At 45.4% G+C, this 22,061-nt stretch overlaps 1 protein-coding gene across 1 annotated transcript; it reads left to right on the top strand.

Moving 5' to 3' along the window:
• Positions 1-94: 94 nt before the first annotated feature.
• LOC122543299 (keratin, type II cytoskeletal 8-like) lies at positions 95-20,242 on the top strand. The gene is made up of 9 exons (XM_043681806.1): positions 95-534; positions 1,094-1,302; positions 11,386-11,446; positions 12,379-12,474; positions 12,911-13,075; positions 16,448-16,573; positions 16,729-16,949; positions 18,882-18,925; positions 19,896-20,242. Exons 1-9 carry the CDS (start codon positions 268-270, stop codon positions 20,042-20,044), a joined length of 1,338 nt encoding a protein of 445 aa, XP_043537741.1. The 5' UTR covers positions 95-267; the 3' UTR covers positions 20,045-20,242.
• Positions 20,243-22,061: the final 1,819 nt, after the last annotated feature.

Raw genomic sequence — 22,061 nt, 5'->3', positions numbered from 1 at the left:
GGCCTGAGGTAGCGTCCAGTTACCATGGTAATCCATTTCAGACAGTGTTTCTGGCCAATGAGAGCGCCAGGAATTTGCCTATATACCGTCCAACGCCGTCTAACGGGAGCACACTTGCCTTCGGGGCAAACATCAGAAAGGGGTTTCTGATACTGGCCTTTTTGTTTTGCTACCCTCTTCCTAGCTTCCCCGCTCTTGCAGTTAATCCAAACTTTCTGTTGCTTTTTGCCCCGATCTTGTAACAAGGGAGAGACAAAAGAGACCACTATGTCCGGCCGTAGCTCGCTCCGTTCCCGTTCCCACTTCAGCAGCCAGTCGTACACCCCCGGCTCGTCCATGCAGCGGGTCAGCATGGTCCGGAGTGGCCCGTTCCTGGGCATGAGCGCTCAGCGACTGGGCAACGTCCCTAGTCTGGGCAAAATACCTGCCGAGAACCCCCGCTTCGAGGGCGGCCAGGCGCTCCAGGAGCTCCGTCTCCGCGAGAAGGAACAGATCAAAGGGCTGAATAACCAGTTCGCCTCTTTCATCGACAAGGTAAAGCCTGAAATCGTTTTTGTTTTAAAAAAAAAGTTCGAATCAAATCATAGAATATTCAACATTAATACGAAGCGCGCTTAAACTGTGACAAAATGCTGGACTCTGAAATCCAACGCATTTTCAAAGCCTTAAACCAATCGATGCTTTTCAAAACAAGGATAACGTTTGCATAAACTTGCAACTGTGGAAAAGCAAATAGCCTCAGGGCGATTGCACCTGTAATAATGTGAGGCGTCTTCTTTCGCGGTGACGCCCTATTGAGTTTGACAGTGGCGGAAAAAAAATGGGCTACCGTTATGAAGCACCTTTTGATATTTATTTCCACTGCTGCCCGAGACAGCTGCTGTTTTGTCTTTGACCCCCACGTAACCCTGGAATGAAGACAGGTGCATTTAAAACAAATAAAACAGAGTTGTGGATGCTGAAAATCTGAAACATAAATAGAAATTGCTGGAGAAACTCGCGATGCTGCCAGACCTGCTGAGTTTCTCCAGCAATTTCTGCATTTTTTTTTAATTGAAGAGTCAAGCAGTATGCGTGACCTTATTTTTTCAAGGTGCGGTCACTGGAGCACCGCAACAAGCAGTTGGAAATGCACTGGAAACTGCTGCATGAGAAAGGTGTGCGTAGCTCCAACATTGACAGCCTCTTCCAAGTTTACTCCAACAACCTCAAGCAGCAGATCGACACCCTAGCCCAGGAAAAGCTTCGCCTGCAATCCGAACTGGAAGGCATGCAGGGAATGGTGGAAGATTACAAGACCAAGTAAGTGTTAACAATTGCTGGCTGTTTACGTTTAGGAGGGGAGAGAGTGAAATTCAGATTTTAGTTGGATTAGAATAAACTTCCAAATTCAGGGGACACCCCCCATCAATCCTCAAAATGACCGTTCACTTTGAATTTGTCGGTTTCCTTTTGAAATGTTTGACCTTTTGTTACAGTGCCTTTCAGGGGCTATCGCCCCCAGTTTGCCTTTGATCCTGTTTAACTGATTTAGTTGGAAAAAAGTAGATTTCTGCATGAGTTGTAGAGAAGGAGAGAGAAACAGAAATTTCACCTTGGACATTATGCAAATTGTGAAGCGTAATGTAAGTTATAAACACGAAGTTCCTGTACCTGTTGTTTAAGCAGAGCTGCTAGCCCATTGGTTTAATTTTAACTTGTTATAAAATCGGGCCAAGTGAATTGCTCACGCACCTTCACAGGATCTCTGGGTGAGTTCAAGGTATTTGTGTGGATTGGCCATGAATCTGTCAGAGAAGGACAGCCAAAGTGTGAATTGAACCGAATTAAGTTTATTGTCACATGTACTCGCATGAGTGCAGTGAAAAATTTACAAGTCACCACTTATGGCGCCATCTTAGGTGCCAAGGTATCTAGTTACAGAATCTTAGTTACAAAACTTGATCTCAGGGCTGGTATAACTACTTCATTTACTGTCATTGTCATGGAGAATTTCCTTAGAGCTCTTCCAAGCAGTTGCTGAAAAATTGGTGCCAATCCCACTGGGCCAGGGGATAGCCAGGACTCGTGCTAAAGTTTCAGAAGGACAGGGTGACGTATTCACATTTTGTGAGCTCCATTCACAGGAGACTCTCAGAATACTACCGACAGCTGAAACCAAGGAGGTGCTTGAATTAAACCCAAAGATACTCTAAGTAAATGTGAGCTTCGGTTTTACCAGTATCTGTGCCCAGTGGTCTTGATTGCCAAACCAACGCCATGTGCTGGCCACCTTCCTTTTGGCAAAAGGTGCAGATGGGCGATGAATTTTTCTTCAAGCAGGGAGCTGTTGGGTTTCTGGATTGTGCTACCTGCACAAGAGCAGGTTTAAACGTAATTTTTTTTTCAAAAGGTGAATGGGATGTTTCCTTAAAAGGGTGGGATGGGGGGTGGAAATGGCTTTGGGGAAAGAGTAGAGAAGTGGGCACTAATTAGAAAACTCTTTCAAAGAACCAGTACAGGTGCAATTGGCTGAATGGCCTCCTTCTGTTCTGTAAGAGTCAATGATTCTATACAACAGTATGAGAAATAGGGCTCATCAAACTGCCTTATGCAGCTGAAGAGGGGGCTGGTTTGCAAGGCAGGGTCACGCCAGCATGTTGGGTTCAATTCCCGCTACTCTGATGGGTTTTCCTCCTCAACCTCTCCCCTCGCCTGAGGCGTGGTTACCCTCAGTTGCCTCTGTCCAATAAGAGAGCGACTCTCCAATCTAATAGAACCAGTGACTTTACCTTTAATAAATGATAGCATAACTTCATTCACAGGGCCACACGGTGACTCCGTGGTTAGCACTGCTGCCCCACAGCGCCAGGGACCCAGGTTCGATCCCAGTATGTTTTCTTTTCGAATCCCTACAATGTGGAAACAGACCCTTCAATACAACAAGTCCACACCGACTGTCTGAAGAGTAACTCGCCCAGACCCATTCCCCTACCCTATATTTACCCCTGACTAATGCACCCAGCCTATGTATCCCTGAACACTATGGGCAATCTAGCACTGTCAATTCACCTAACCTGCACATCTTTGGATTGTGGGAGGAAACTGGAGCACCCAGAGGAAACCCATGTAGACACGGGGAGAATGTGCAAACTCCACACACAGACAGTCGCCCGAGGCTGGAATCGAACCCAGGTCCCTGGCGCTGTGAGGCAGCAGTGTTAACCACTGATCTATTCTCCCTGTGTCTGCAAGGGTCCCAGTTTCCTTCCACAGTCTAAAAATATACAGGTTTGGTGGGTGAACATAGTGTTACAGGGATGGGGTGGGTCTTGGTGGGAATTCTTTGGCAGGGTGGTGTGTACTTGATGGGCAGAATGGTTTGCTTTCACATTGTCGGGATTCTATGATGCCTCTTTAATTCAGTTTCTAAGCAGCTTGGCTGAGGAATTCTTTTTGAGCTGAAGACTTGGACAATATTCTTTGAACAGTAAGCTCAAGCGATTTAGCCTATTCTTTTTTTTAAAAAAAATCTATTATTTCAGAACGTCTGTATGAAACCAGATTAAACTAATCTTAGATCCTCATTTATGGGGAGTGAATGGAGCTGAAGTCTAGAGAAACTGCAAATAGAATATTGAGAACCATTACATGAGTTAGGTATTGTCCTGAAAGATATCGGAGCACCATCGCCGTCAACAGCCTGCTGAGTCCACAACGCATTGTTTCTGTTAAACTGTGTGTACAGACAGCAATGTAACAGCATACGAGGAACTATACAGGCAACAAAAGATAGAAAGATTCCCCAGAGGGAAAGGATCAGCTGTACACAGCAACTAAATTTTAAAGGGACCATTTTATGGAATCCCAAGCCTGAGAGCTCTGGTGGGTGAGGATTGGAATGTTCTCTGTTAAAACGGAGTTAAAATCTCGAAGAAGTGCCCACTAGTGTTGTGGACCATGGTTATGGGTAGTCGGCTCTGGACTGCCCTGATGAATGGAGACTGGGCATGTGGTTGGACAAGCTCCTTAGTCTTCTTCGCAGCCCATCTAGAAGGCAATACTTCAGAAACTGAAAAGGCAGCAGGAAATCACCTCTGCCACTTTTCCCTAGGAAGTAACTCAGGAATGTCATGTGGGATACCTGAATTAGCACACACCACAGTGTAGCACACCACGGGTAGGCAGATCCGCTAACAGCATTGTTACCAAATGATAGGGAGCTCCTATCACAGCCTCAGATTCCCAAAACACCTCCCAGCCACTTTGGAAGTCCAGTCATAGAATCCCGACAGTATGGGAGCAGATCGTTCAGCGCATTGAGTCCACCCTCTCCCTCCAAAGGGCATCCCCCCACCCCACATTTCTCATGGCTAACCCACCCAGCCTGCACATCCCTGAACACTATGGGGCAATTTAGCATAGCCAATCCACCCTAACCTGCACATCCCTGGACACTATGGGGCAATTCAGCGTGGCCAATCCACCCTAACCTGCACATCTTTGGACTGTAGGAGGAAACCGGAACAAGCCCACGCAGACACAGGGCGAATATGCAAACGCCACACAAACAGTCGCCCGAGAGTGGGCTTGAAACCAGGTTCCCAGTGCTGTGAGGCAGCAGTGCTAACCACTGCACCACCAGTCGTTCTTGGAGTGTTGGGGTGGTGGCAGCCTGTTGATTCCACCAACAGCAGTGAGACAATTGACTAATGTGTTTTTGTGATTTTGTTTTTTTGCTGAGGGATAAAAAATTGACCAGGGCTTTGGGGAAGGTAGCAACAAAGCTTAGGCTTGTGGACCCTTTTTATGTTTCACTTGGTATACCGTTTCTCCGGACTTATGATTGGATTCTACCATTCCAACCATTGAAAGAACGAAAGGGCATGCAGTTATGTGCCACCCTTTGTGTCTCAGGGATGTGTGAGAATGCATCCTCACAAATGAAGTGCTTCATGGAGACGTAGTCCCTATTGTCAAGTAGAGAGATGCAGCAATCTCCATAACTAAAACAGTCCAATTTGACTATGGACCAGCAATGCTCTGAAGAGGTAAGTCTCTCTTGATTGTTCAGTCATCTAAGTAAAGTGCCCAAGGCTATCAGATTCAATCCACAGCTTGTGCTGGTCTCCTCAGTCAGGATGCTGAATGTGCTGGCATGAAAAGCATGGGTCAGGGAGGGTTGACCAAAAACCAGCAAAGCGTCTCAACCACGATCTCCATCGATCATTCCTCATACATGACCCTAGCCTGGGGAAGAGCATTGGTACTGTTGGATCAGATCTCTTCCCTTTGGACCCACGCGGTTTCCAGCAGCATCCATTATAAGCTAATCAGGCGGAGAAACTGTTTTGGTGAAGATGTGGAGGTGGACTGGGGTGGACAAAGTTAAAACTCGCACAGCACCAGGTTATAGTCCAACAGGTTTATTTGGAAGCACGAGCTTCCTCACCACCTGATGAAGGAGCAGCACTTCAAAAGCTAGTATTTCCAAATTAACCCGTTGGACTATAGCCTGGTGTTGTGTGATTTTTAACTTTGGTTTGGTTACCCTATTCCTGGTCCTTCATCCAAGTCTCCTGAGGCACATTGTGACACAATCCGCGGTGGCACAGTGGTTAGCACTGCTGCCTCACAGCACCAGGGACCTGGGTTCAATTCCAACCTTGGGCGACTGTCTGTGTGGAGTTTGCGCGTTCTCCCTGTGTCTGCATGGGTTTCTTCTGGTGCTCCGGTTTCCTCCCACAGTCCAAAGATGTGCAGGTCAGGTAAATTACCCGTAGTGTTAGGTGCAGTAGTCAGGGGTGAGAGTAGGGGAATGCGTCTGGGGTGGGTTGCTCTTTGGAGGGTCGGTGTGGACTTGTTGGGCCGAAGGGCCTGTTTCCACACTGTAGGGAATTTAATCTAAACATTGTATTTTTTTCTTCTGTCTTGGCCGAGTGCACAGCTTGTAATTTTTTTTTGTTTTTAAGAGAAGTTATATCATTTCTCTTAGTATTACTCCTTGTGTCAATATACCTCCAAGGAGTAATGAGAACCAGCCAGAAGATAAAGTTAATTTGAATGGTTACCTTTAAAGATAAAGTCACAGTAGTCCTCCTGGACAACAGGGCTGCACAACAACCTCTTGATGAAGGAGCAGTGCTCTGAAAGCTAGTGCCTCCAAATAAACTGGTTGGACTATAACCTGGTGTTGTGTAATTTTTAACTTTGTCCAATCCAGTCCAACACTGGCACCCCCAAATCAGCACTCTACTCAGAGGGAGGTTTAGATTAGGTTACTTAGTGTGGAAACAGGCCCTTCGGCCCAACAAGTCCACACTGACCCTCCAAAGAGCAACCCACCCAGACCCATTCCCCTACATTTACCCCTTCACTTAACACTACAGGCAATTTAGCATGGCCAATTCACCTAACCTGCACGTCTTTGGACTGTGGGAGGAAACCAGAGGATACCCATGCAGAATGTGCAAACGCCACACAGACAGTTGCCTGAGGCAGGAATTGAACCCGGGACCCTGGCACTGTCAGGCAGCAGTGCTAACCACCGTGCCGTTTAACCTGAGGGTCACCACACCTCAGATGAGGGGAGAGGTTGAGAAGGAGAGTCCTTCCTGGTAACCTCAGCCAGTGCAGGAACTGACTCTACCCAATTGTGTCACTGACCAGCTAACTGATGCGCCAGTCTCCGTATGCACGCCTGCATCAGTATTAGCTGCAGCTAATTGACTGAATTACTGTGTAAATGCAATGGGTGAGTTGTTGGGATCTCAAGGCTCAGTGGTAGTGTCCCTACCTCTGGTCCAGAGAGTTTGGGTTCATGTTTCACCTGTCCAGGTGGTGAGACATGACCTATCCCACCAGAGAGAGCAGCTGTTACTGAGGGGTGAGTTGTGAGCTGTGTCACTGTTCAGTCAGTAAGTTCTATCGTAAGGAAAGGGTGCTTTAAGACTGAATTCATCCACAAGCTTGGATTAGAGTTACGATCTGGGTCACCTGAGATTGAAATTGTTCCCCTCAATAGGATGTTATGCACAAAGCTGTTTACTTATGTTAGCCCCAGTTACAGACATCAAGTAGATTAGTTCTCCCTGGAAGCAGACAGGTTAATGGGTTTTGCATAAAATGTTCTTTGTTGTTTTATAACAATGATCTTCGGGGAGGGTCCTCTGCACTTTTCGCTGCAATTCACGGTTGTAAGAACATCAGGTCACATGCTCATATGCTTGCTCGCCTTTTCCTCTTCAGTTGATTGTACACCCTCCCAATGAGCAATATATTTAGGGGAAAAGAACACAGGAGGTAGGGTAATGTCATCTTTCCTTCCTCATGTTTACTGAAATGAAACAAAGTCCCTCATCCTGAAGGGCCACTGATGCCTGAGGTTCTAGTGCTTGCACCATCACCACTGGAAATTCACTGCTGCTGCTGTTGGCCATGTCTTGGAATGATGCTGAGCGTAGGACTTTTTATTTTTTAACCTGGGCCTGAAGCGAAAAAGGATGACCATCCCCAAGGTCTCAAACGATGCTGCTACTTTACTGCATTTTAAACACTCCCGTCTAAAGCAACTGAAAGCTGAATTCTAACTGTTAGCAAGACAGCACTGGCCTGAAAATGTTTAGATTAGATTCCCTACAATGTGGAAACAGGCTCTTCAGTCCACACTGACCCTCCGAAGAGTAACCCATCCAGACCCATTTTCCCTCTGACTAATGCACCTAACACTATGGGCAATTTCGCATGGCCAACTCACCTGGCCTGCACATCTCTTGCCTGTGGGAGGAAACCCCCGCAGACACGGGGAGAATGTGCAAACTCCACACAGTCACCCGAGGCTGAAGTCAAACCCAGGTCCCTGGTGCTGTGAGGTAGCAGTGCTAACCACTGAGCCATCATGCCACTCTGTTGTCTAGGCACTTGCTGCCAAACTTTCACTGGCACTCTGGCTGGCACTCTCTTTGATAGGGGCCAAGCTGGGCATCTGAAATGCCAGTGTGTTTCAAGTGGGAGGCCATTTGTGATAGACAAGTCAGTGTCGCCTGGCATGTATTGACGCTGATTGTAACGTTTTGAGGTGGAAACAGACAGAGCACATGTGGCACAAGCTTTGTCCATTTGTACCAGGTATGGAGGCACCAAACCAGTGCTCCTCGAAGGGAGAAGGAAGTGACCAAAAGCTTTGTCAAAAAGTGAGATTTAAACAAAATCTCAAAGAAAGAAAGAGAGAGAGAGAGAGAGAGAGAGAGAGAGCTCTCTGAGAATGAGTGAAACAAGCTTAAAGTTTAACTTAAAGGTAGGAATTAGATTCCTAGAGATGTACAGCATGGAAAAGACCCTTCAGTCTAACTCATCCATGCTGACCAGATATCCGAAATTAATCTAGTTCCCTTTGCCAGCACTTGGCCCGTATCCCTCCAAACCCTTCTTAACAATTGGCTTAACTCCTGCCCTGAAGACACTGACTGAGGTTGAGAAATTGGGCATAAACCGAAACAAGTGTCAGCATTCTACCTGTGGCACATTGCTACCTCTTCATCGTAATTGAGACTCCTCCTGTACTCAGTGGGCGTTCATGCACATCTGCTTCCTGTCGTGATCAATCGGGGTGGGGGGGGGGGAGCATGGGGAATGTTCAAAGTGTTGCCAGATGGGAAACTAAGATAGGTCAGTGGGCACAATGGGGGACAGAGCTTCCTGCCAGTATGAGTTATGCCAAGGTTACCTGATTTGGCACAGCCCACTGGTGTGAAGGTAGGAGCTGGTTCACATGACTGCCCATGAAAATGGTGAACGTAACGTGTCCTATTTCGTATCTAGATGGCCTAAATGTGTTCGAGTGAATGAAGGAAGTTACATAAAGCTCCTTTAGAATTCGAGAACTGGCAGAATGCTTTACTTTTAGAGGCAAATGCTGCCACTGAAAAGCACATAGCAGACTCTCAGAAAGACCATGCGATGTGGGATCAGTTTGCTGATGATGGTTGGGTGGTAAGTCTTGGTCAGGATTCTGGGGAGAGCCTGCTGCTGTACTTCAGTTAGTGCAATGCGCTATTTTACATCCACCTGAGATGTCAGACATAGCCTCAGGTTTGAAGTCTCATCCGAATGATTGGCACCTCTGACAGTGCAGCATTCCCTGAGTGCCGGCTCGGAGTGCTAGCCTGGGGCCGGAGTCTGTGGTGTGGAACGTGAGCTGACTATCATCTTCCTCAGAGGGTAGGCTGTAGCTGATACATCACCAAACAAGTCTCAAAGCCACATTCGAGGTTGAATTTGCCTTTGCCCTGGATTAGTTGACCCCAATCACATTGAACGGTACAACTGCATTAAGACTGTGCACCAAGGAATTTTACATGAGTATGTTACACTTTACTCGGATAACAGAATTCAAAAGTCCCAAGATGCACTAACAATCACCAAAATGCTTGTGTAATAAAGCACCAGTGAATGGACCTTGTAATGGATGGTTCATGGTTTGGAGTTTAATATCACTTGGCTGTTGTGATGTCATCTACACAGCTTTCTGAACATTGTAAACTCCAAAATCCAAAGACCAGGTGACTCCGAACTGGCAATATTCATTTATTATTAACTAGCCCTAACAAGTGCTGATGTAAAGGCATGGACCGACAGGACTTGACTGATAAAATGCTATTTGTTCTTGTCTGGAGAGGCAGTATAGGGTGAAGGATCGCAGGCTGCAGAAGCTCCGTTGATATTCCAGAACAATAGCGATAGATTTTCAGACTCTGAGGGAGAGAGTGGGGCAAGTGGATGTGAGGTCAAAGGTCAGCCGTGATCTTCTTGAATGGTGGAACGGGTTCGAGGGGCCCAAATAGACTGTTCCTTGTGGAATTAGTTTCAACTGCAATTACACAAGAACAGAAAGCATCAAATGTCCCTCTAGCACATCACCCAAGTGGCCATGTGAGTTCAGCCAATGGGTGCTGGCTGGCCACTCAGCTGCAAGTGGACATCCCTTTGACAGTTTTTGTCCTGCAGTGATCAGGAGGCAGAGATCAGGGGCAGGATCTGTCATCTACTTTGTTATTCCCTCTCTTCCCCTACCCTGAGATGCTGAAGACAACGGCTGAACCTCTAGAGTCGAGGGGAGATTAGGCAGTTCAGCAGAAATCTGGGATTGAATCTTGGGACCTTGTAGCTCACTTCGTCCCCCGATGGTGCTGCCGGGGAACTGGCATTCAAAGATTAAAAACAAATTCTTTGACCATTGCGAATAAGCAGAGTGCAAAGGTTTGAAGTTAAACTACTTACACGAGTTTATAGCTGCATAATGTCTTAAACCTAATAAAATGTTTCAAGGTGCTTGAAAGGAATGTTATAAAACTATCGAATAAGAAGCCAAGGAAGGCGATCTGAGCTCAGATGAGCAAAAGCGGTCAAGTTTAAGGGATGTCTTAAAAGGGGAAAGTCAGGTAGAGAGCCTTAGAGGGAGAATTCCAGAACCTGGGACCCAGGCAGTTGAAGGCACAGTGTTGAAGCAGTTAAGATTAGGAGCTTGCTCAAGAGGCCAGAATTAGAGATTACAGAGCTGGAGGAGATTAGAGAGATGGGAAAGGGGCAAGGCCATGGGGGGATTTAAAAGCAAAGATGATCGTTTTAAGACTGGATGCCAGTGCAGGTTTGGGGTGACAGGTGATTGGGACTTGGGGCATTTACAATTTACAGCATTTCATGATCAGTTGCACATAACTTTGTTACCAGTGGCATCGTATTTTAAGAAAAAGTGTGGAATGCCAGGTAGATAGGAAAATGCAAGCATAAAATCCATTTGTATCCTGAAGTGTATGAAAAATGTAACACTTTGTGGGGAATGCCTTGATGTCTTGTTAGAGTTAGCCATGTCATCTTCAAATCTGTTACTTGGGTTCCTGTCAGTTTGATGGTACTAACAATGACTTGCCTTTAATATAATGTGCGACAGCCCATCATTACCAGACAGTTCTACACTGCAAACCTCCTGTGGAAAGGAAATGTGGAGGGCTGCAACTCAAATGGAGGGTGCCGGTGAAGTTTGACTGTGTCTGACCCACATTGGCTTGGGCTTTAAAGCCTTGACATTGGGCAGAGAGTGCTAGCAATCTGTTAACTGTATATTTATTGAGCAATACTCTGCCTGAGTGTGCAACGGAGGCAGATTCAATCAAGGCTTTCAAAAGAGAAAGGGCTAATTACTCAAAGAGAATGTGTCCAGGGCGATGGGGCAAGGGCGTGAGAGTGGAAGGGGGACAAGCTGCGCTGTTCCTGCAGAGCGCAATGGGCCAGATGGCCACCTTCTGTGCTGTGACCATTCTATGGCTCGACAGTAATTCTGGTAATTCTACAGACAGCTCATCTCAACAGCTATTGATGATAATGTGTTTCTCTCTCTCTCTTCCCAAGGTATGAAGACGAAATCAATTTGCGTACAGAAAGGGAAAATGAATTTGTAATGATCAAGAAGGTGGGTTCAAGCTAAATGCCAATACAAACCATCTCTGCAAAGATGGGCTCCCCCCACCCCGCCTGCCCGCCCGCGAAACATGTCTGTAGGGCACTTGGAAGAGATTTTCAGGGTGACAGGATATATTACTAGCAGCCAGGCAGGTAACTTGGAGTGAGAACCTTTTGTACTGAACCCCCCCATCCATTTCTAAGGTGGGCAGATTTTCCTGGCATCACCTATGCCCATGTCACAAATGCCTCCTCAGATGTGGGTGAAGAGAGGTGTTTAAATAAGGTTACAATCATGATGTGGCATCAGAGTTCATTGCCCCTTCATATATGTCGGATATAGCTTGCACTTCATTGGAACACATTTATCCAGCACTGCTAGGAGGTGGGAGCTGTGATAACTGCTTCAATAGGCACAGCAGACACATTAATGGAGAGAGAGAGATGGAGTTTTCCAGTTTGAGTCAAGGCCTCTGCTGTGTGAGCAATGGAGAGCTGATTCGGTCCATTAACAAGCATTGGCAATCCTGTTGCCATTTTCCCCATCTCCGCCTCTTCCCATCCCCACCAGCAGCCCAGGGATGGGCTCCCAGTTAACATTCAGCGGGCAATCCGCATCTAAATGAAAAAGATGCTTGAACATTGACTGAGGTCAAGGCTGGAGCTATAGAATGAGCACCCATCCTGACTCACCACACCTACGTCACTGAAGAAAATCAAGACACACATCTATTAAGAGCGAAACTGGTCTTCAATTAGGGACTGGTCTTCAATTCGGACAAACAGCTTTGAGAGAAGTGAGGTGACAATTGAATGATGGGAACGCGGAGTAATTAAGACTGTTCAAAATCTTCTCCAACCCCCCTCCTTTCTACACAATAATTCAATGTAAAACTCTGGGGTTTTTTGAGCTCGTCTATTTGGTTTTGAATTGTCTTGCAGGATGTCGATGAAAGCTATCTCAACAAGGTGGAACTGGAGGCTAAGCTGGAGAGCCTTACCGATGAAATCAATTTCCTGAAGGATATATTTGACGAGGTAAAGAACAAGTTGTTTTGTGGACGGCATGGATGTAGTTCAGACTGGCGCTGACTGCACAGGGTTTGATCCCCAAACCAGCTGAGGTGGATTCAGGAACTTGCTGAACCCTAATCATGGCTGAGATCATGGCGCTGTGGGCAGAGGATTTAAGAGAAAGGAGTTCAGAAACCCAGAAGGGGATTAGGCTGTGTGAAGAACTCCTGTGTAATGTGGAGCTTTTGCTGTCATTTCTCAAGTCAGTATCCAAATAACACTCCCAACAAAAGTGACCTTTCTAACCATATTTTCCAATTAGCCCTGTTGACACAACCTTCACCTGGGTGTACAATACAAATACGATCTGTCTTTCTGTTTTTTGTTGAAACAAGAGTTGGAACTGTTAATTGGGACATGGGCATTGTTAAACGCAAGTCCATCTTTCTTTCCTGCCCAGGAGATCCATGATCTGCAGGCCCAGATCAAGAACACTGCTGTTACTCTGGAGGTTGACACCAGCCGTAAACTGGACCTCTCCAGTATCCTCAATGATGTCCGCTCTCAATATGAAGGAATGGTGGTTAAAATGCGCCAAGATACTGTGACCTCATGGGAAAACAAGGTAATGCATGACAAACTCTGTTAAAGACGAGATATATCCATTTTTAAGACAGCAGGCACCAGCACTGGCACAAGTGCCTTCTAAGATACTGTGATTGAGAAAGAGACAATACTACTATTTGCAGCTTGCGCAATGAATAATATGGGGAGAGTCTCCTGCAGACACATTTGTGTTTTTTGTTGCTGTCTCATGGTGGAATTTCAACCAAGCACCCCAGCCTATTCAATCTTTGTTAATGTTTTCAGTTTATGATAATTATAATGAAGATTAATGTAATAAGCCAGCAGGGGTCCTGACTATACCCAACGCATCTTGCCTTGCAAAACAGCATCTATCATCGGATGTGGTTTTGCAATTGCACAACATTTGCTGGAAAATCTCAAGTGCATGAAGAATTACACTGACAACCAAAGGTTCATTAATATCCTTCAGGGAAAGAAACTGCCATCCTTCCATGGTCTGGCCTACATGTAACTCCAGACCCACAGCAATGTGGTTTACTCTTAACTGTCCTCTGGGCAGTTAGGGATGGGCAGTATAAGAAGGATATGGTGAACTTGAAAGGGTTCAAGAAAGACTTACAAGGATGTTGCCAGGGTTGGAGGATTTGAGCTATAGGGAGAGGCTGAATAGGCTGGGGCTGTTTTCCCTGGAGCATCGGGGGCTGAGGGGTGACCTTATAGAGGTTTATAAAATCATGAGGAGCATAGATAGGATAAATAGGCAAAGTCTTTTCCCTAGTGTGGGAGAGTCCAGAAGTAGAGGGCATAGATTTAGGGTGAGAGGGGAAAGATATAAAAGGGACTGGAGGGGCAACTTTTTCACACAGAGGGTGGCACGTTATGGAATGAGCTGCCAGAAGAAGTGGTGGAGGCTGGTACAATTGCAACATTGAAAAGGCATCTGGATGGGTACATGATTAGGAAGGCCTTAGAGGGATATGGGCCAAGTGCTGGCAAATGGGATTGGACTAGGTTAGAATGTCTGGTCAGCATGGACAGGTTTGACCAAGTGTCTGTTTCCATGCTGCTCTAAATGCTGGCCTAACCAGTGACGCCCACATCCCATGAATGAATAAAGAAGAAAAAAATTGCAATTGTCATTCGGGCTCACAAAGTGGCCCACTAGTGTGTACTGGAAACTACACATATTAATACACAAGGCCCTGTCTTTGCAGACATAGAGAACATGTACATATACCATGCTTGTTTCGACTCAACAAAATAGGTGATGGCCAGTCACAGGTTCATTACTCAGGGCATATCCCTGACTAGTTCGACTCAGCATGCCTGGTTCAAAATGTCTAACAGACTCTGGCTGTTAACTGTTAATCAGTATTAATGGGTGCATTCTCCATGGCAAGGCCTCTATCACTTACCAATGAATAGGCACTCTCCCCTCATTCAGTAAAAATGCTGCTTTTCCCCGGGATTGATATCCTTGCAAATTGTCCTGATGAGTGTAAGACAAAAAGCTTCAACAAAATGTGCGTTTTTTAAAAAAATCAAGTCAAACAGGGAATCAGTTTAGCTCAGTTGGCTGGATTGTTGGTTTACAGAGCAGTGTGACACTAACAGCATGGGTTCAATTCCCATCACTAGTTTGAGGTTACCATGAAGGATTCTCCTTCTCAAACTCTTCCCTTGCCTGAGGTCTGGTGGCCCTTGGGTTAAATCAGCACCAGTCACTTCTCTCTCTCTCTCTCTCTAATGAGGGAGCAGGCCCTATGGTCTGGTAGGACTGTGGTGACACAATGACATAGAGTCATACAGCATGGAAACAGACCCTTCAGCCCAAGCATAATCCCTGACTAAGCTAGTCCAACCTCCCTCCAAACCTGTTTTATTCATGTACTTATCCAAATGTTGTAATTGTACCCATGTTCTGGACCAGGCCAGCCCCCCTCAAAACATTTCAAGAAAGTAGCCCAGACCTTAACTTTGCGGGTTGCTTTAAGCAGGGGTAATGTGGATCTTCCAGGAGGGATGCAGCTGGTCAGACCACTCAGTTTTAAATAAACCAGAATTTATTTACAAGGTTACCGAATGAAACATCAACAAAAGAGAACAGAATATGGAATAACGTAACCTTTCTGAAAACCCAACAAATTATCCCAACGTAACGAAGCTGTTCCAAATTCCTGCAACATTCCCCATAAACACTCCTTGGCAAAAAAAGGTAAAATCAAACACTGGGTCTGACAGGAGAGAGAGAGAGATGGCAGCGTGGGACACCCTCTTCCATGGAGCTGTGTCTTGGATCAGTAGCCTCACTGACTGCTTTCAGTGAACAGCCAGAAATCCAAAAACCAAATCAATCCAGAGGAAAGCTGAGCTGGGAGAGCTGGCCACTCCCCTTTCGTTGTACATGTTTTATTTTAAACTTAAAAGCCTTTTGCCTGAGGCAGCATCTATTAACTAACTGGCCGTAAAATCATTCAAACCTGGACGTTTTGGAATCGCTGCTTTTACGACCTCCGTGAAAACAAAAGCCAAGGACAATGTAACCTTGTTAAAGGAGCAGCTTCTTCACACCCACGTCCACCACTTCCTCAGGGAGTTCATTTCACACATGAGCCCCGTTCTGTGTAAAAACTTGGCCCCTCATGTCTTTTTTTAAATCTCTCCCCTCTCACCTTAACAATGTGCCCCCTAGTCTTGAAATCCTGGAGAAAAGACACCAACCATTAACTCTATCTATACCCCTCATGATTTTATAAACTTCTATCCTCATCCTCCTACGCTCCAGTGAAAAAAGTCCCAGCCTATCCAGCCTTTCTTTATAACTCAAACCTTCCAACCTTTGTCATCTTAGTAGACAGTGAAGGAGGCTTTCTAACTTTCAGTTTGTAAGTTACCTCCCACAACCAGGACTCTGTGCTTTCCTCCATTTTATTGTCCTCTGACATTCCAAAAGCAAAACCTTTGATTTCCTTTGCCTTGTTTTTTTTTTGTGTGGAAGCAACCCTAATGACCTCCTGCTCTATTGTCCATGGCCATTCAATAAAGAAAGTAATTAAGGAAATCATTAGGATGAATGAAAAGGAAAGGCATATTTGCAATTCGAAGCAGCACAGATAATGCAGGTCTATCATAACCAACAAAGAACAAAATATGATGATGTTTAGATGCAGACCCTCCATCACAACTGTTAGCTCATTGACCACCTTTAGATGTTTCCTTCATTGACCTGTTTAGAGATGTTATTGTACACATCTGGAGCAGGTGAGACCTGAACTCAGGTCTCCCGTCTAGCAGAAGGGACACTACTGTTGTACCACTAGAGCTCCTTACCGACCACCTTTTATTGTTGCGTTGGACGCAATTAAAGAATAATTATGGATGTTATGTTAATAATGCTTCTTCATTTTAGTTCAGCGACATGAAGAAAAATTCTGGAAAGCATGCAGACAATCTCCGCATAATGAAGACTGAGATTTCAGACATGCAAAGACAAGTTGGGCGACTTAATTCTGAAATCCAGGCTCTGAACAAACAAGTAAGATTGCTTTGCAGAGAATCAAAAGTCTTGTGTCCGCTGTATTTTTGGTTTGATGGAAATGTTACCTCCCCACACTGTGCAGTGCATCCTATCCATCTACTGTAAGTTGGGGTCTGGCTCACTTAGTACTGACCGTTTCCCATGTGTTACAGAAAGACCAGCTAGAGGCAGCCATTGTCGAAGCAGAGGGCCGTGGAGAGCTGGCCCTTTCAGAAATTAACAAAAGGATCACTGAATTGCACGAAGCCATAGAGAAGGCTAATAAGGAGATGATCCGCCAGGTACGAGAGTACCAGGACCTGATGAACACTAAGCTTGCCCTGGACATCGAAATTGCCACTTACAAAAAATTGCTGGAAGGCGAAGAGAACAGGTTAGTGCTTTGAGTACCTCTTTATCTGGTTGCGTTGACTAAGTTTGGCACTTTTCTAGAAGGCTATGTTCTGGGATACACAAAAGATGGATCCTGTTTAAGAGCACTGCATAGTATGACCCTAGGGCTGGGTAGAGAGAGAGAGAAAGGGAGCAAGAGAGATATATATGTTGGGCTTCCAGTGTAGGTCGAATGGAACCCAGCAGGAAGCAGCCGAGGTTCGAGTTGCATTGGGTTCCTGCCGTTTCCAATTCGGCCTCGGCAGCCTTGTCACACAAGCCTACCTCACACAAGCCAAACGACACCACAGAGCATAGAACATCCCAGCACAGTACAGGCCCTTTGGCCCTCACTGTTTTGCTGGCCTGTAGAACCAACCTGAGGCCCATCTAACCTACACTATTCCATTTTCATCCATATGACTAACCAATGCCCATTTATATGCCCTTAAACTTGGCATGTCTACTCCTGTTGCAGGCAGGGAATTCCACGCTTTTACTGCACTCTGAGTAAAGAACCTACCTCTGACAACTGTCCTATACCTATCACTCCTTAATTTAAAGCTATGCCCCCTAGTGCTAGCCATCACCATCTGAGGAAAAAGGCTCTTACTGTCCACCTTATCTAACCCTCTGATTATCTTGTGTGCCTCTATTAAGTCACCTCTTAACCTTCTTCTCTCTAACGAAAACAACCTCAAGTCCTTCAGCCTTTCCTCTAACACCCTTCCTTCCCTCCATACCAGGCAACATCCTAGTAAATCTCCTCTGAACCCTTTCCAACGCTCCCACATCCTTCCAATAATGTGGCAACCAGAACTGTGCGTAATACTCCAAGTGTGGCTACACCTGAGCTTTGTACAGTCTGGCCAAGAGCATGGTAGCTCTCAGAAGGCAGAGCCAATGCTAGTGCCAGCCCATGCCGAGAGATCCCACTCCCCTGGCTCAGTTGCGACCCAGCATTGGGCTGAAGATGCTTATCTTGAATAAAACAAGATGCTGTCGACTCCGGTTGGCTGTGGGGGGGGTGGGATCCACCAGGAAGAAGGAAGGCCCTGGATGCTCAGGCTGTGGGGAAGGGGGTTCTTATCCATAGCACACTGACAGGCTTGACACCATTGAGTCCCCTTGGACTGTATACCTGACTGGGAGTGTGTATTGTGAACATCCCGTTTGTTGGAACTGAACTGGGGCGTCTTGGAATGGGACATGGTGTACAGAGATAAGCTTATTTCAATCACACTTCCTGAAATTTGCAACTTATAATGTTTTGTCCTCTGGCTGTATGCCTAACATGGAAAATATATTGTAAATATGAAGCATTTTGAAATAGAATGGAGAGAGGTTGAATTTAATAGTAACTTCTGTAGTTTTTCAAGTGACAGCATTTTGAAATGTGTTTTTTTTTTACTTTATTCAAAAAACTTTGTCTAATTTTGGAACAAAATAATGGGACAAATTCTTTTTTGGACCAGTCTCTGGTTGAAGATCTTGTTGGTAAGAATGCTGAGCAGCCTTCTCCTTCTAATTCTTCGGATTGCACGGAGCAAGTGGGCACTATATGTTAGTCATGGCACGTACCTGCCAGCCCATTACAAATTTGATGCTGATACCCCGACCTTAAAATGATTCGAAGTTTGACACCACTCACGTCAGTGGTTGAGCACTTGGCAGGGAGAGCACTCCGAGGCATTGTCCCTTCACCCACACCAGGAGTGCATTGGTCACTGCTGTTCTTGCAGAGTTAAGACACACTAAGCATGGGGAAGCTCCAAGGGAATTTCCCACCTCGGAGTTTAAAGCTTTTCAAAGTGCAGTTGAATCCACCAGCAGCAGGATTAGAGGGATGTGAGCTTTCTCCTACCTTAAGCCAGCCTTGGGTGTTCCTGTGTGTTCATTCCAGTAACAGTTATTCTTTTGTCTCTGATTTCAGGCTGTCAACCCCAGTGAATGTCACCTATCATCATTCAGTCAAAAGTAAGAGAACTGCTAAGTTATTTTTATTACCAAAATCTAATCACTTTGAGCAGAGCAAGATCCATTTTGCTGCGCATGGCAGTCACTGTGAAGAGCTGTGAGCGGGACTGGGTTAAGTTGTTATATGCTTAGTGGTGGGTGGCAAGAGGTATCTGTGCTGCAAGCATAGAGAGTTTGAGGGGGGAGAGTGCAAAATCATTTTCCCTTATTGATTCGTGACTCCCAAATTTGTATACAGTGCTCAAGTCCAGAAACAGTGGATGATTTTATATTGAAGTCATACCAAATCCACTCAACATTTCCTGCCAAACAGATAATTGCAGATCAAAGATAAAATTAAAACACAGACAGAGACACACATACACATAATAACACACACACACATGGATATAGATGCACACACACCAACACAGACATAGTAACACACATACACACACAGATGCATACACACAGACACATATACACACAGACAGACACACACACATGGACAGAGACAGACTAGCACACACACACACAGTAACACACACAGTAACACACACAGTAACACACACAGTAACACACAGACATACACACAGACATCGACACACACGCACAAACAGTAACACACACACACACACACACACACTCCTCCGCCCCCCTCCCCCCCATTGAGCCAGAGAGCTTGGTCCAATCGACACACCCTGTCCTCCAGCCCTCCTTGAATCCCACAGCAAAAGGCCTTCTTTGTAGATACTGCCAGGGCTCACAAACAAAGATTGGTCGGGTGTGGGACGGAATCTGTCAAATCTGATGGACCACACAAAAAGTCGCAATTTATGTCCCCCAACCCTTAGCAACACTGCAGACATCTGCAACCGCAGGAACTGCTGAGAGGCTCAGTATAATGAATGGGTGGCTTAGGCAAGTTATGTTTTCAGTGCAATTGTTGCTCCTTCTCTTTGCTCATGTGTTTAAATCCGTCCCCATTCAGCAAGTTATGGACATCCACAACTCCAGCTCGAGAGCTTGAACCGTGGTGGGCTGGAAACAAGTGGAGTGAGCAAATCCCTCATTGTCAAGACCATCGAAACCAAGGATGGAAGAACACTCTCCGAGTCCCCCTTTTATCCAAGAAAATGAAAGCTTTGTGTTTTAGAGAAAGATATGTCTTATCATTTCAATCATTTTCAATTTCTTGAATTTCAACCGTTCTTGGTTAAAATGTATCTTAAGTCATCATCAAGTGTCCTTTTAAAGGACCTTGAGAATAAGGAAGAATGAAGGATTTTGTACCATTCCTGGTACCAAACGTGAAATAAAATTTGATGAAACATTTTATGTGTGTGTACTATCATCAGGAATTGTTTTACAATTAACTCCCATCAGAGAGACAATGTCTTCCCTCGCATTTTGAAAAGTGGTAGATGTGCAGAATCATAGACAACCACTTAGGAATTCCCTTCGGGAATTTGCTTCAATTCCCAAGTGACCTAGCTCTTGTCTCCATGTTATAAAAACACAGGGATGTCCTGGGGAAGTTGTTTGAAAAAATGATTCAAAAGGGAAGAACCAGGTCTAAGAGATTAGTTACAAAAGATCTCATCGAATGTAATCAGATTGCATTGTTTAAAAATTCTAGGGGGTGCTCTGTGGAGAGTGGTAGCAATGTGAAATAATGTTTTATTGCCTTTATAACACCATAACTGCCAGGCAATGACCATCTCCAAGAAGAGAGAATCTAACCATCTGCCCTTGACCATTCAATGGCATTACTAAAACTGAGTCTTCCCACGATCAACATCCTGGGGGTTACCATTGACCACAAACTGAACTGTACTTGCCACATAAACACAGTGGCTCCAAGAGGCTGGGAATACTGCGGCAAGTAACTCACCACCTGACTCCCCAAAGCCTGTCCACCATCGACAAGGCACAAGTCAGGAGTGCGGTGGAATAATCCCCACTTGCCTGGATGGGTGCAGCTCCAACAACTCTCAAGAAGCTTGACCCCACCCAGGACAAAGCAGCCCCTACTTGAATGACACCACATTCACCACGTTCAACATTCACTCCCTCCACCACTGACACTCAGTAGGAGCAATGGTCACTATTTGCAAGATTAGATTAGATTACTCACAGTGTGGAAACAGGCCCTTCGGCCCAACAAGTCCACACCGACCCGCCGAAGCGCAACCCACCCATACCCCTACATTTACCCCTTAAACCTAACACTACGGGCAATTTAGCATGGTCAATTCACCTGACCAGCACATCTTTGGACTGTGGGAGGAAACCGGAGCACCCGGAGGAAACCCACGCAGACACGGGGAGAATGTGCAAACTCCACACAGTCAGTCGCCTGAGGCGGGAATTGAACCCGGGTCTCTGGCGCTGTGAGGCAGCAGTGCTAACCACTGTGCCACCGTGCCGCCCACGGTGTTCTGCAGCAAAAGATGTTCTGCAGCAACTTACAAAATCTCCTCAGACAGCTGCTGCCGAACCCATGCCTCCCCATCAACTTTAAGGACAAGGTCAGCAGACACATGGAGACACCACCACTTGTAAGTTCCCTTCCAAGCCACTCGCCATCCTGATTTGGAAATAAACCATCGATCCTTCACTGTCGCTGGGTCAAAATCCTGGAACTTCCTAACAGCATTATGGGTATACCTATGCCAAATGAACTGCGATGATTCAAGAAGATAGCTTACCACAACCTTCACTAGGGATGAACAATAAATGCCAGCTTTGCCAGTCATGCCCACCTCCCATGACACATAATTTTAAAAGTTCAAAAACACATTCTTAGATGTAAAACTAATTACATAGGTTTGAAACATGAGTTGACTAAGGTAGATTGAAAAATTAGATTAAAAGATATGACAATAGATCATGAAAATTTAGAGAAATAGTTTGTGCTTTTCAATGAATATAGATTTATTGAGAAAGATTCCAGTGGAAGGCAGATCCATCCATGACTGATGAAAGATTAAGGATAGGATTAGATAAAGAGAGACTTGTAATGATGTCAAGCAGAGTAATAAAATGGCGGTTTGGGAAAATTTTCAAAATCATCAAATGTTGACTAAAATGTTGATCGTGAGGAAGTAGCAATAAATATAAAAATGTTTGTAAAAGTTGGGATAAACACCAATAA

This window comes from Chiloscyllium plagiosum, chromosome 43 (assembly GCF_004010195.1).
Source record: "Chiloscyllium plagiosum isolate BGI_BamShark_2017 chromosome 43, ASM401019v2, whole genome shotgun sequence".
NCBI classification, from domain to species: domain Eukaryota; kingdom Metazoa; phylum Chordata; class Chondrichthyes; order Orectolobiformes; family Hemiscylliidae; genus Chiloscyllium; species Chiloscyllium plagiosum.
Note: the sequence above shows the minus strand (reverse complement) of the source record. Positions and strands in the feature narration are given on the sequence as shown.

Excerpts from the sequence above, each read along its gene's own strand:
- LOC122543299 (XM_043681806.1), top strand. The coding sequence starts at position 268 with ATGTCCGGCCGTAGCTCGCTCCGTTCCCGTTCCCACTTCAGCAGCCAG. Across the intron at positions 13,076-16,447 it reads TGACCTCATGGGAAAACAAG|TTCAGCGACATGAAGAAAAA; the intron begins GTAATGCATGAC and ends TCTTCATTTTAG. Across the intron at positions 16,574-16,728 it reads TCCAGGCTCTGAACAAACAA|AAAGACCAGCTAGAGGCAGC; the intron begins GTAAGATTGCTT and ends CATGTGTTACAG.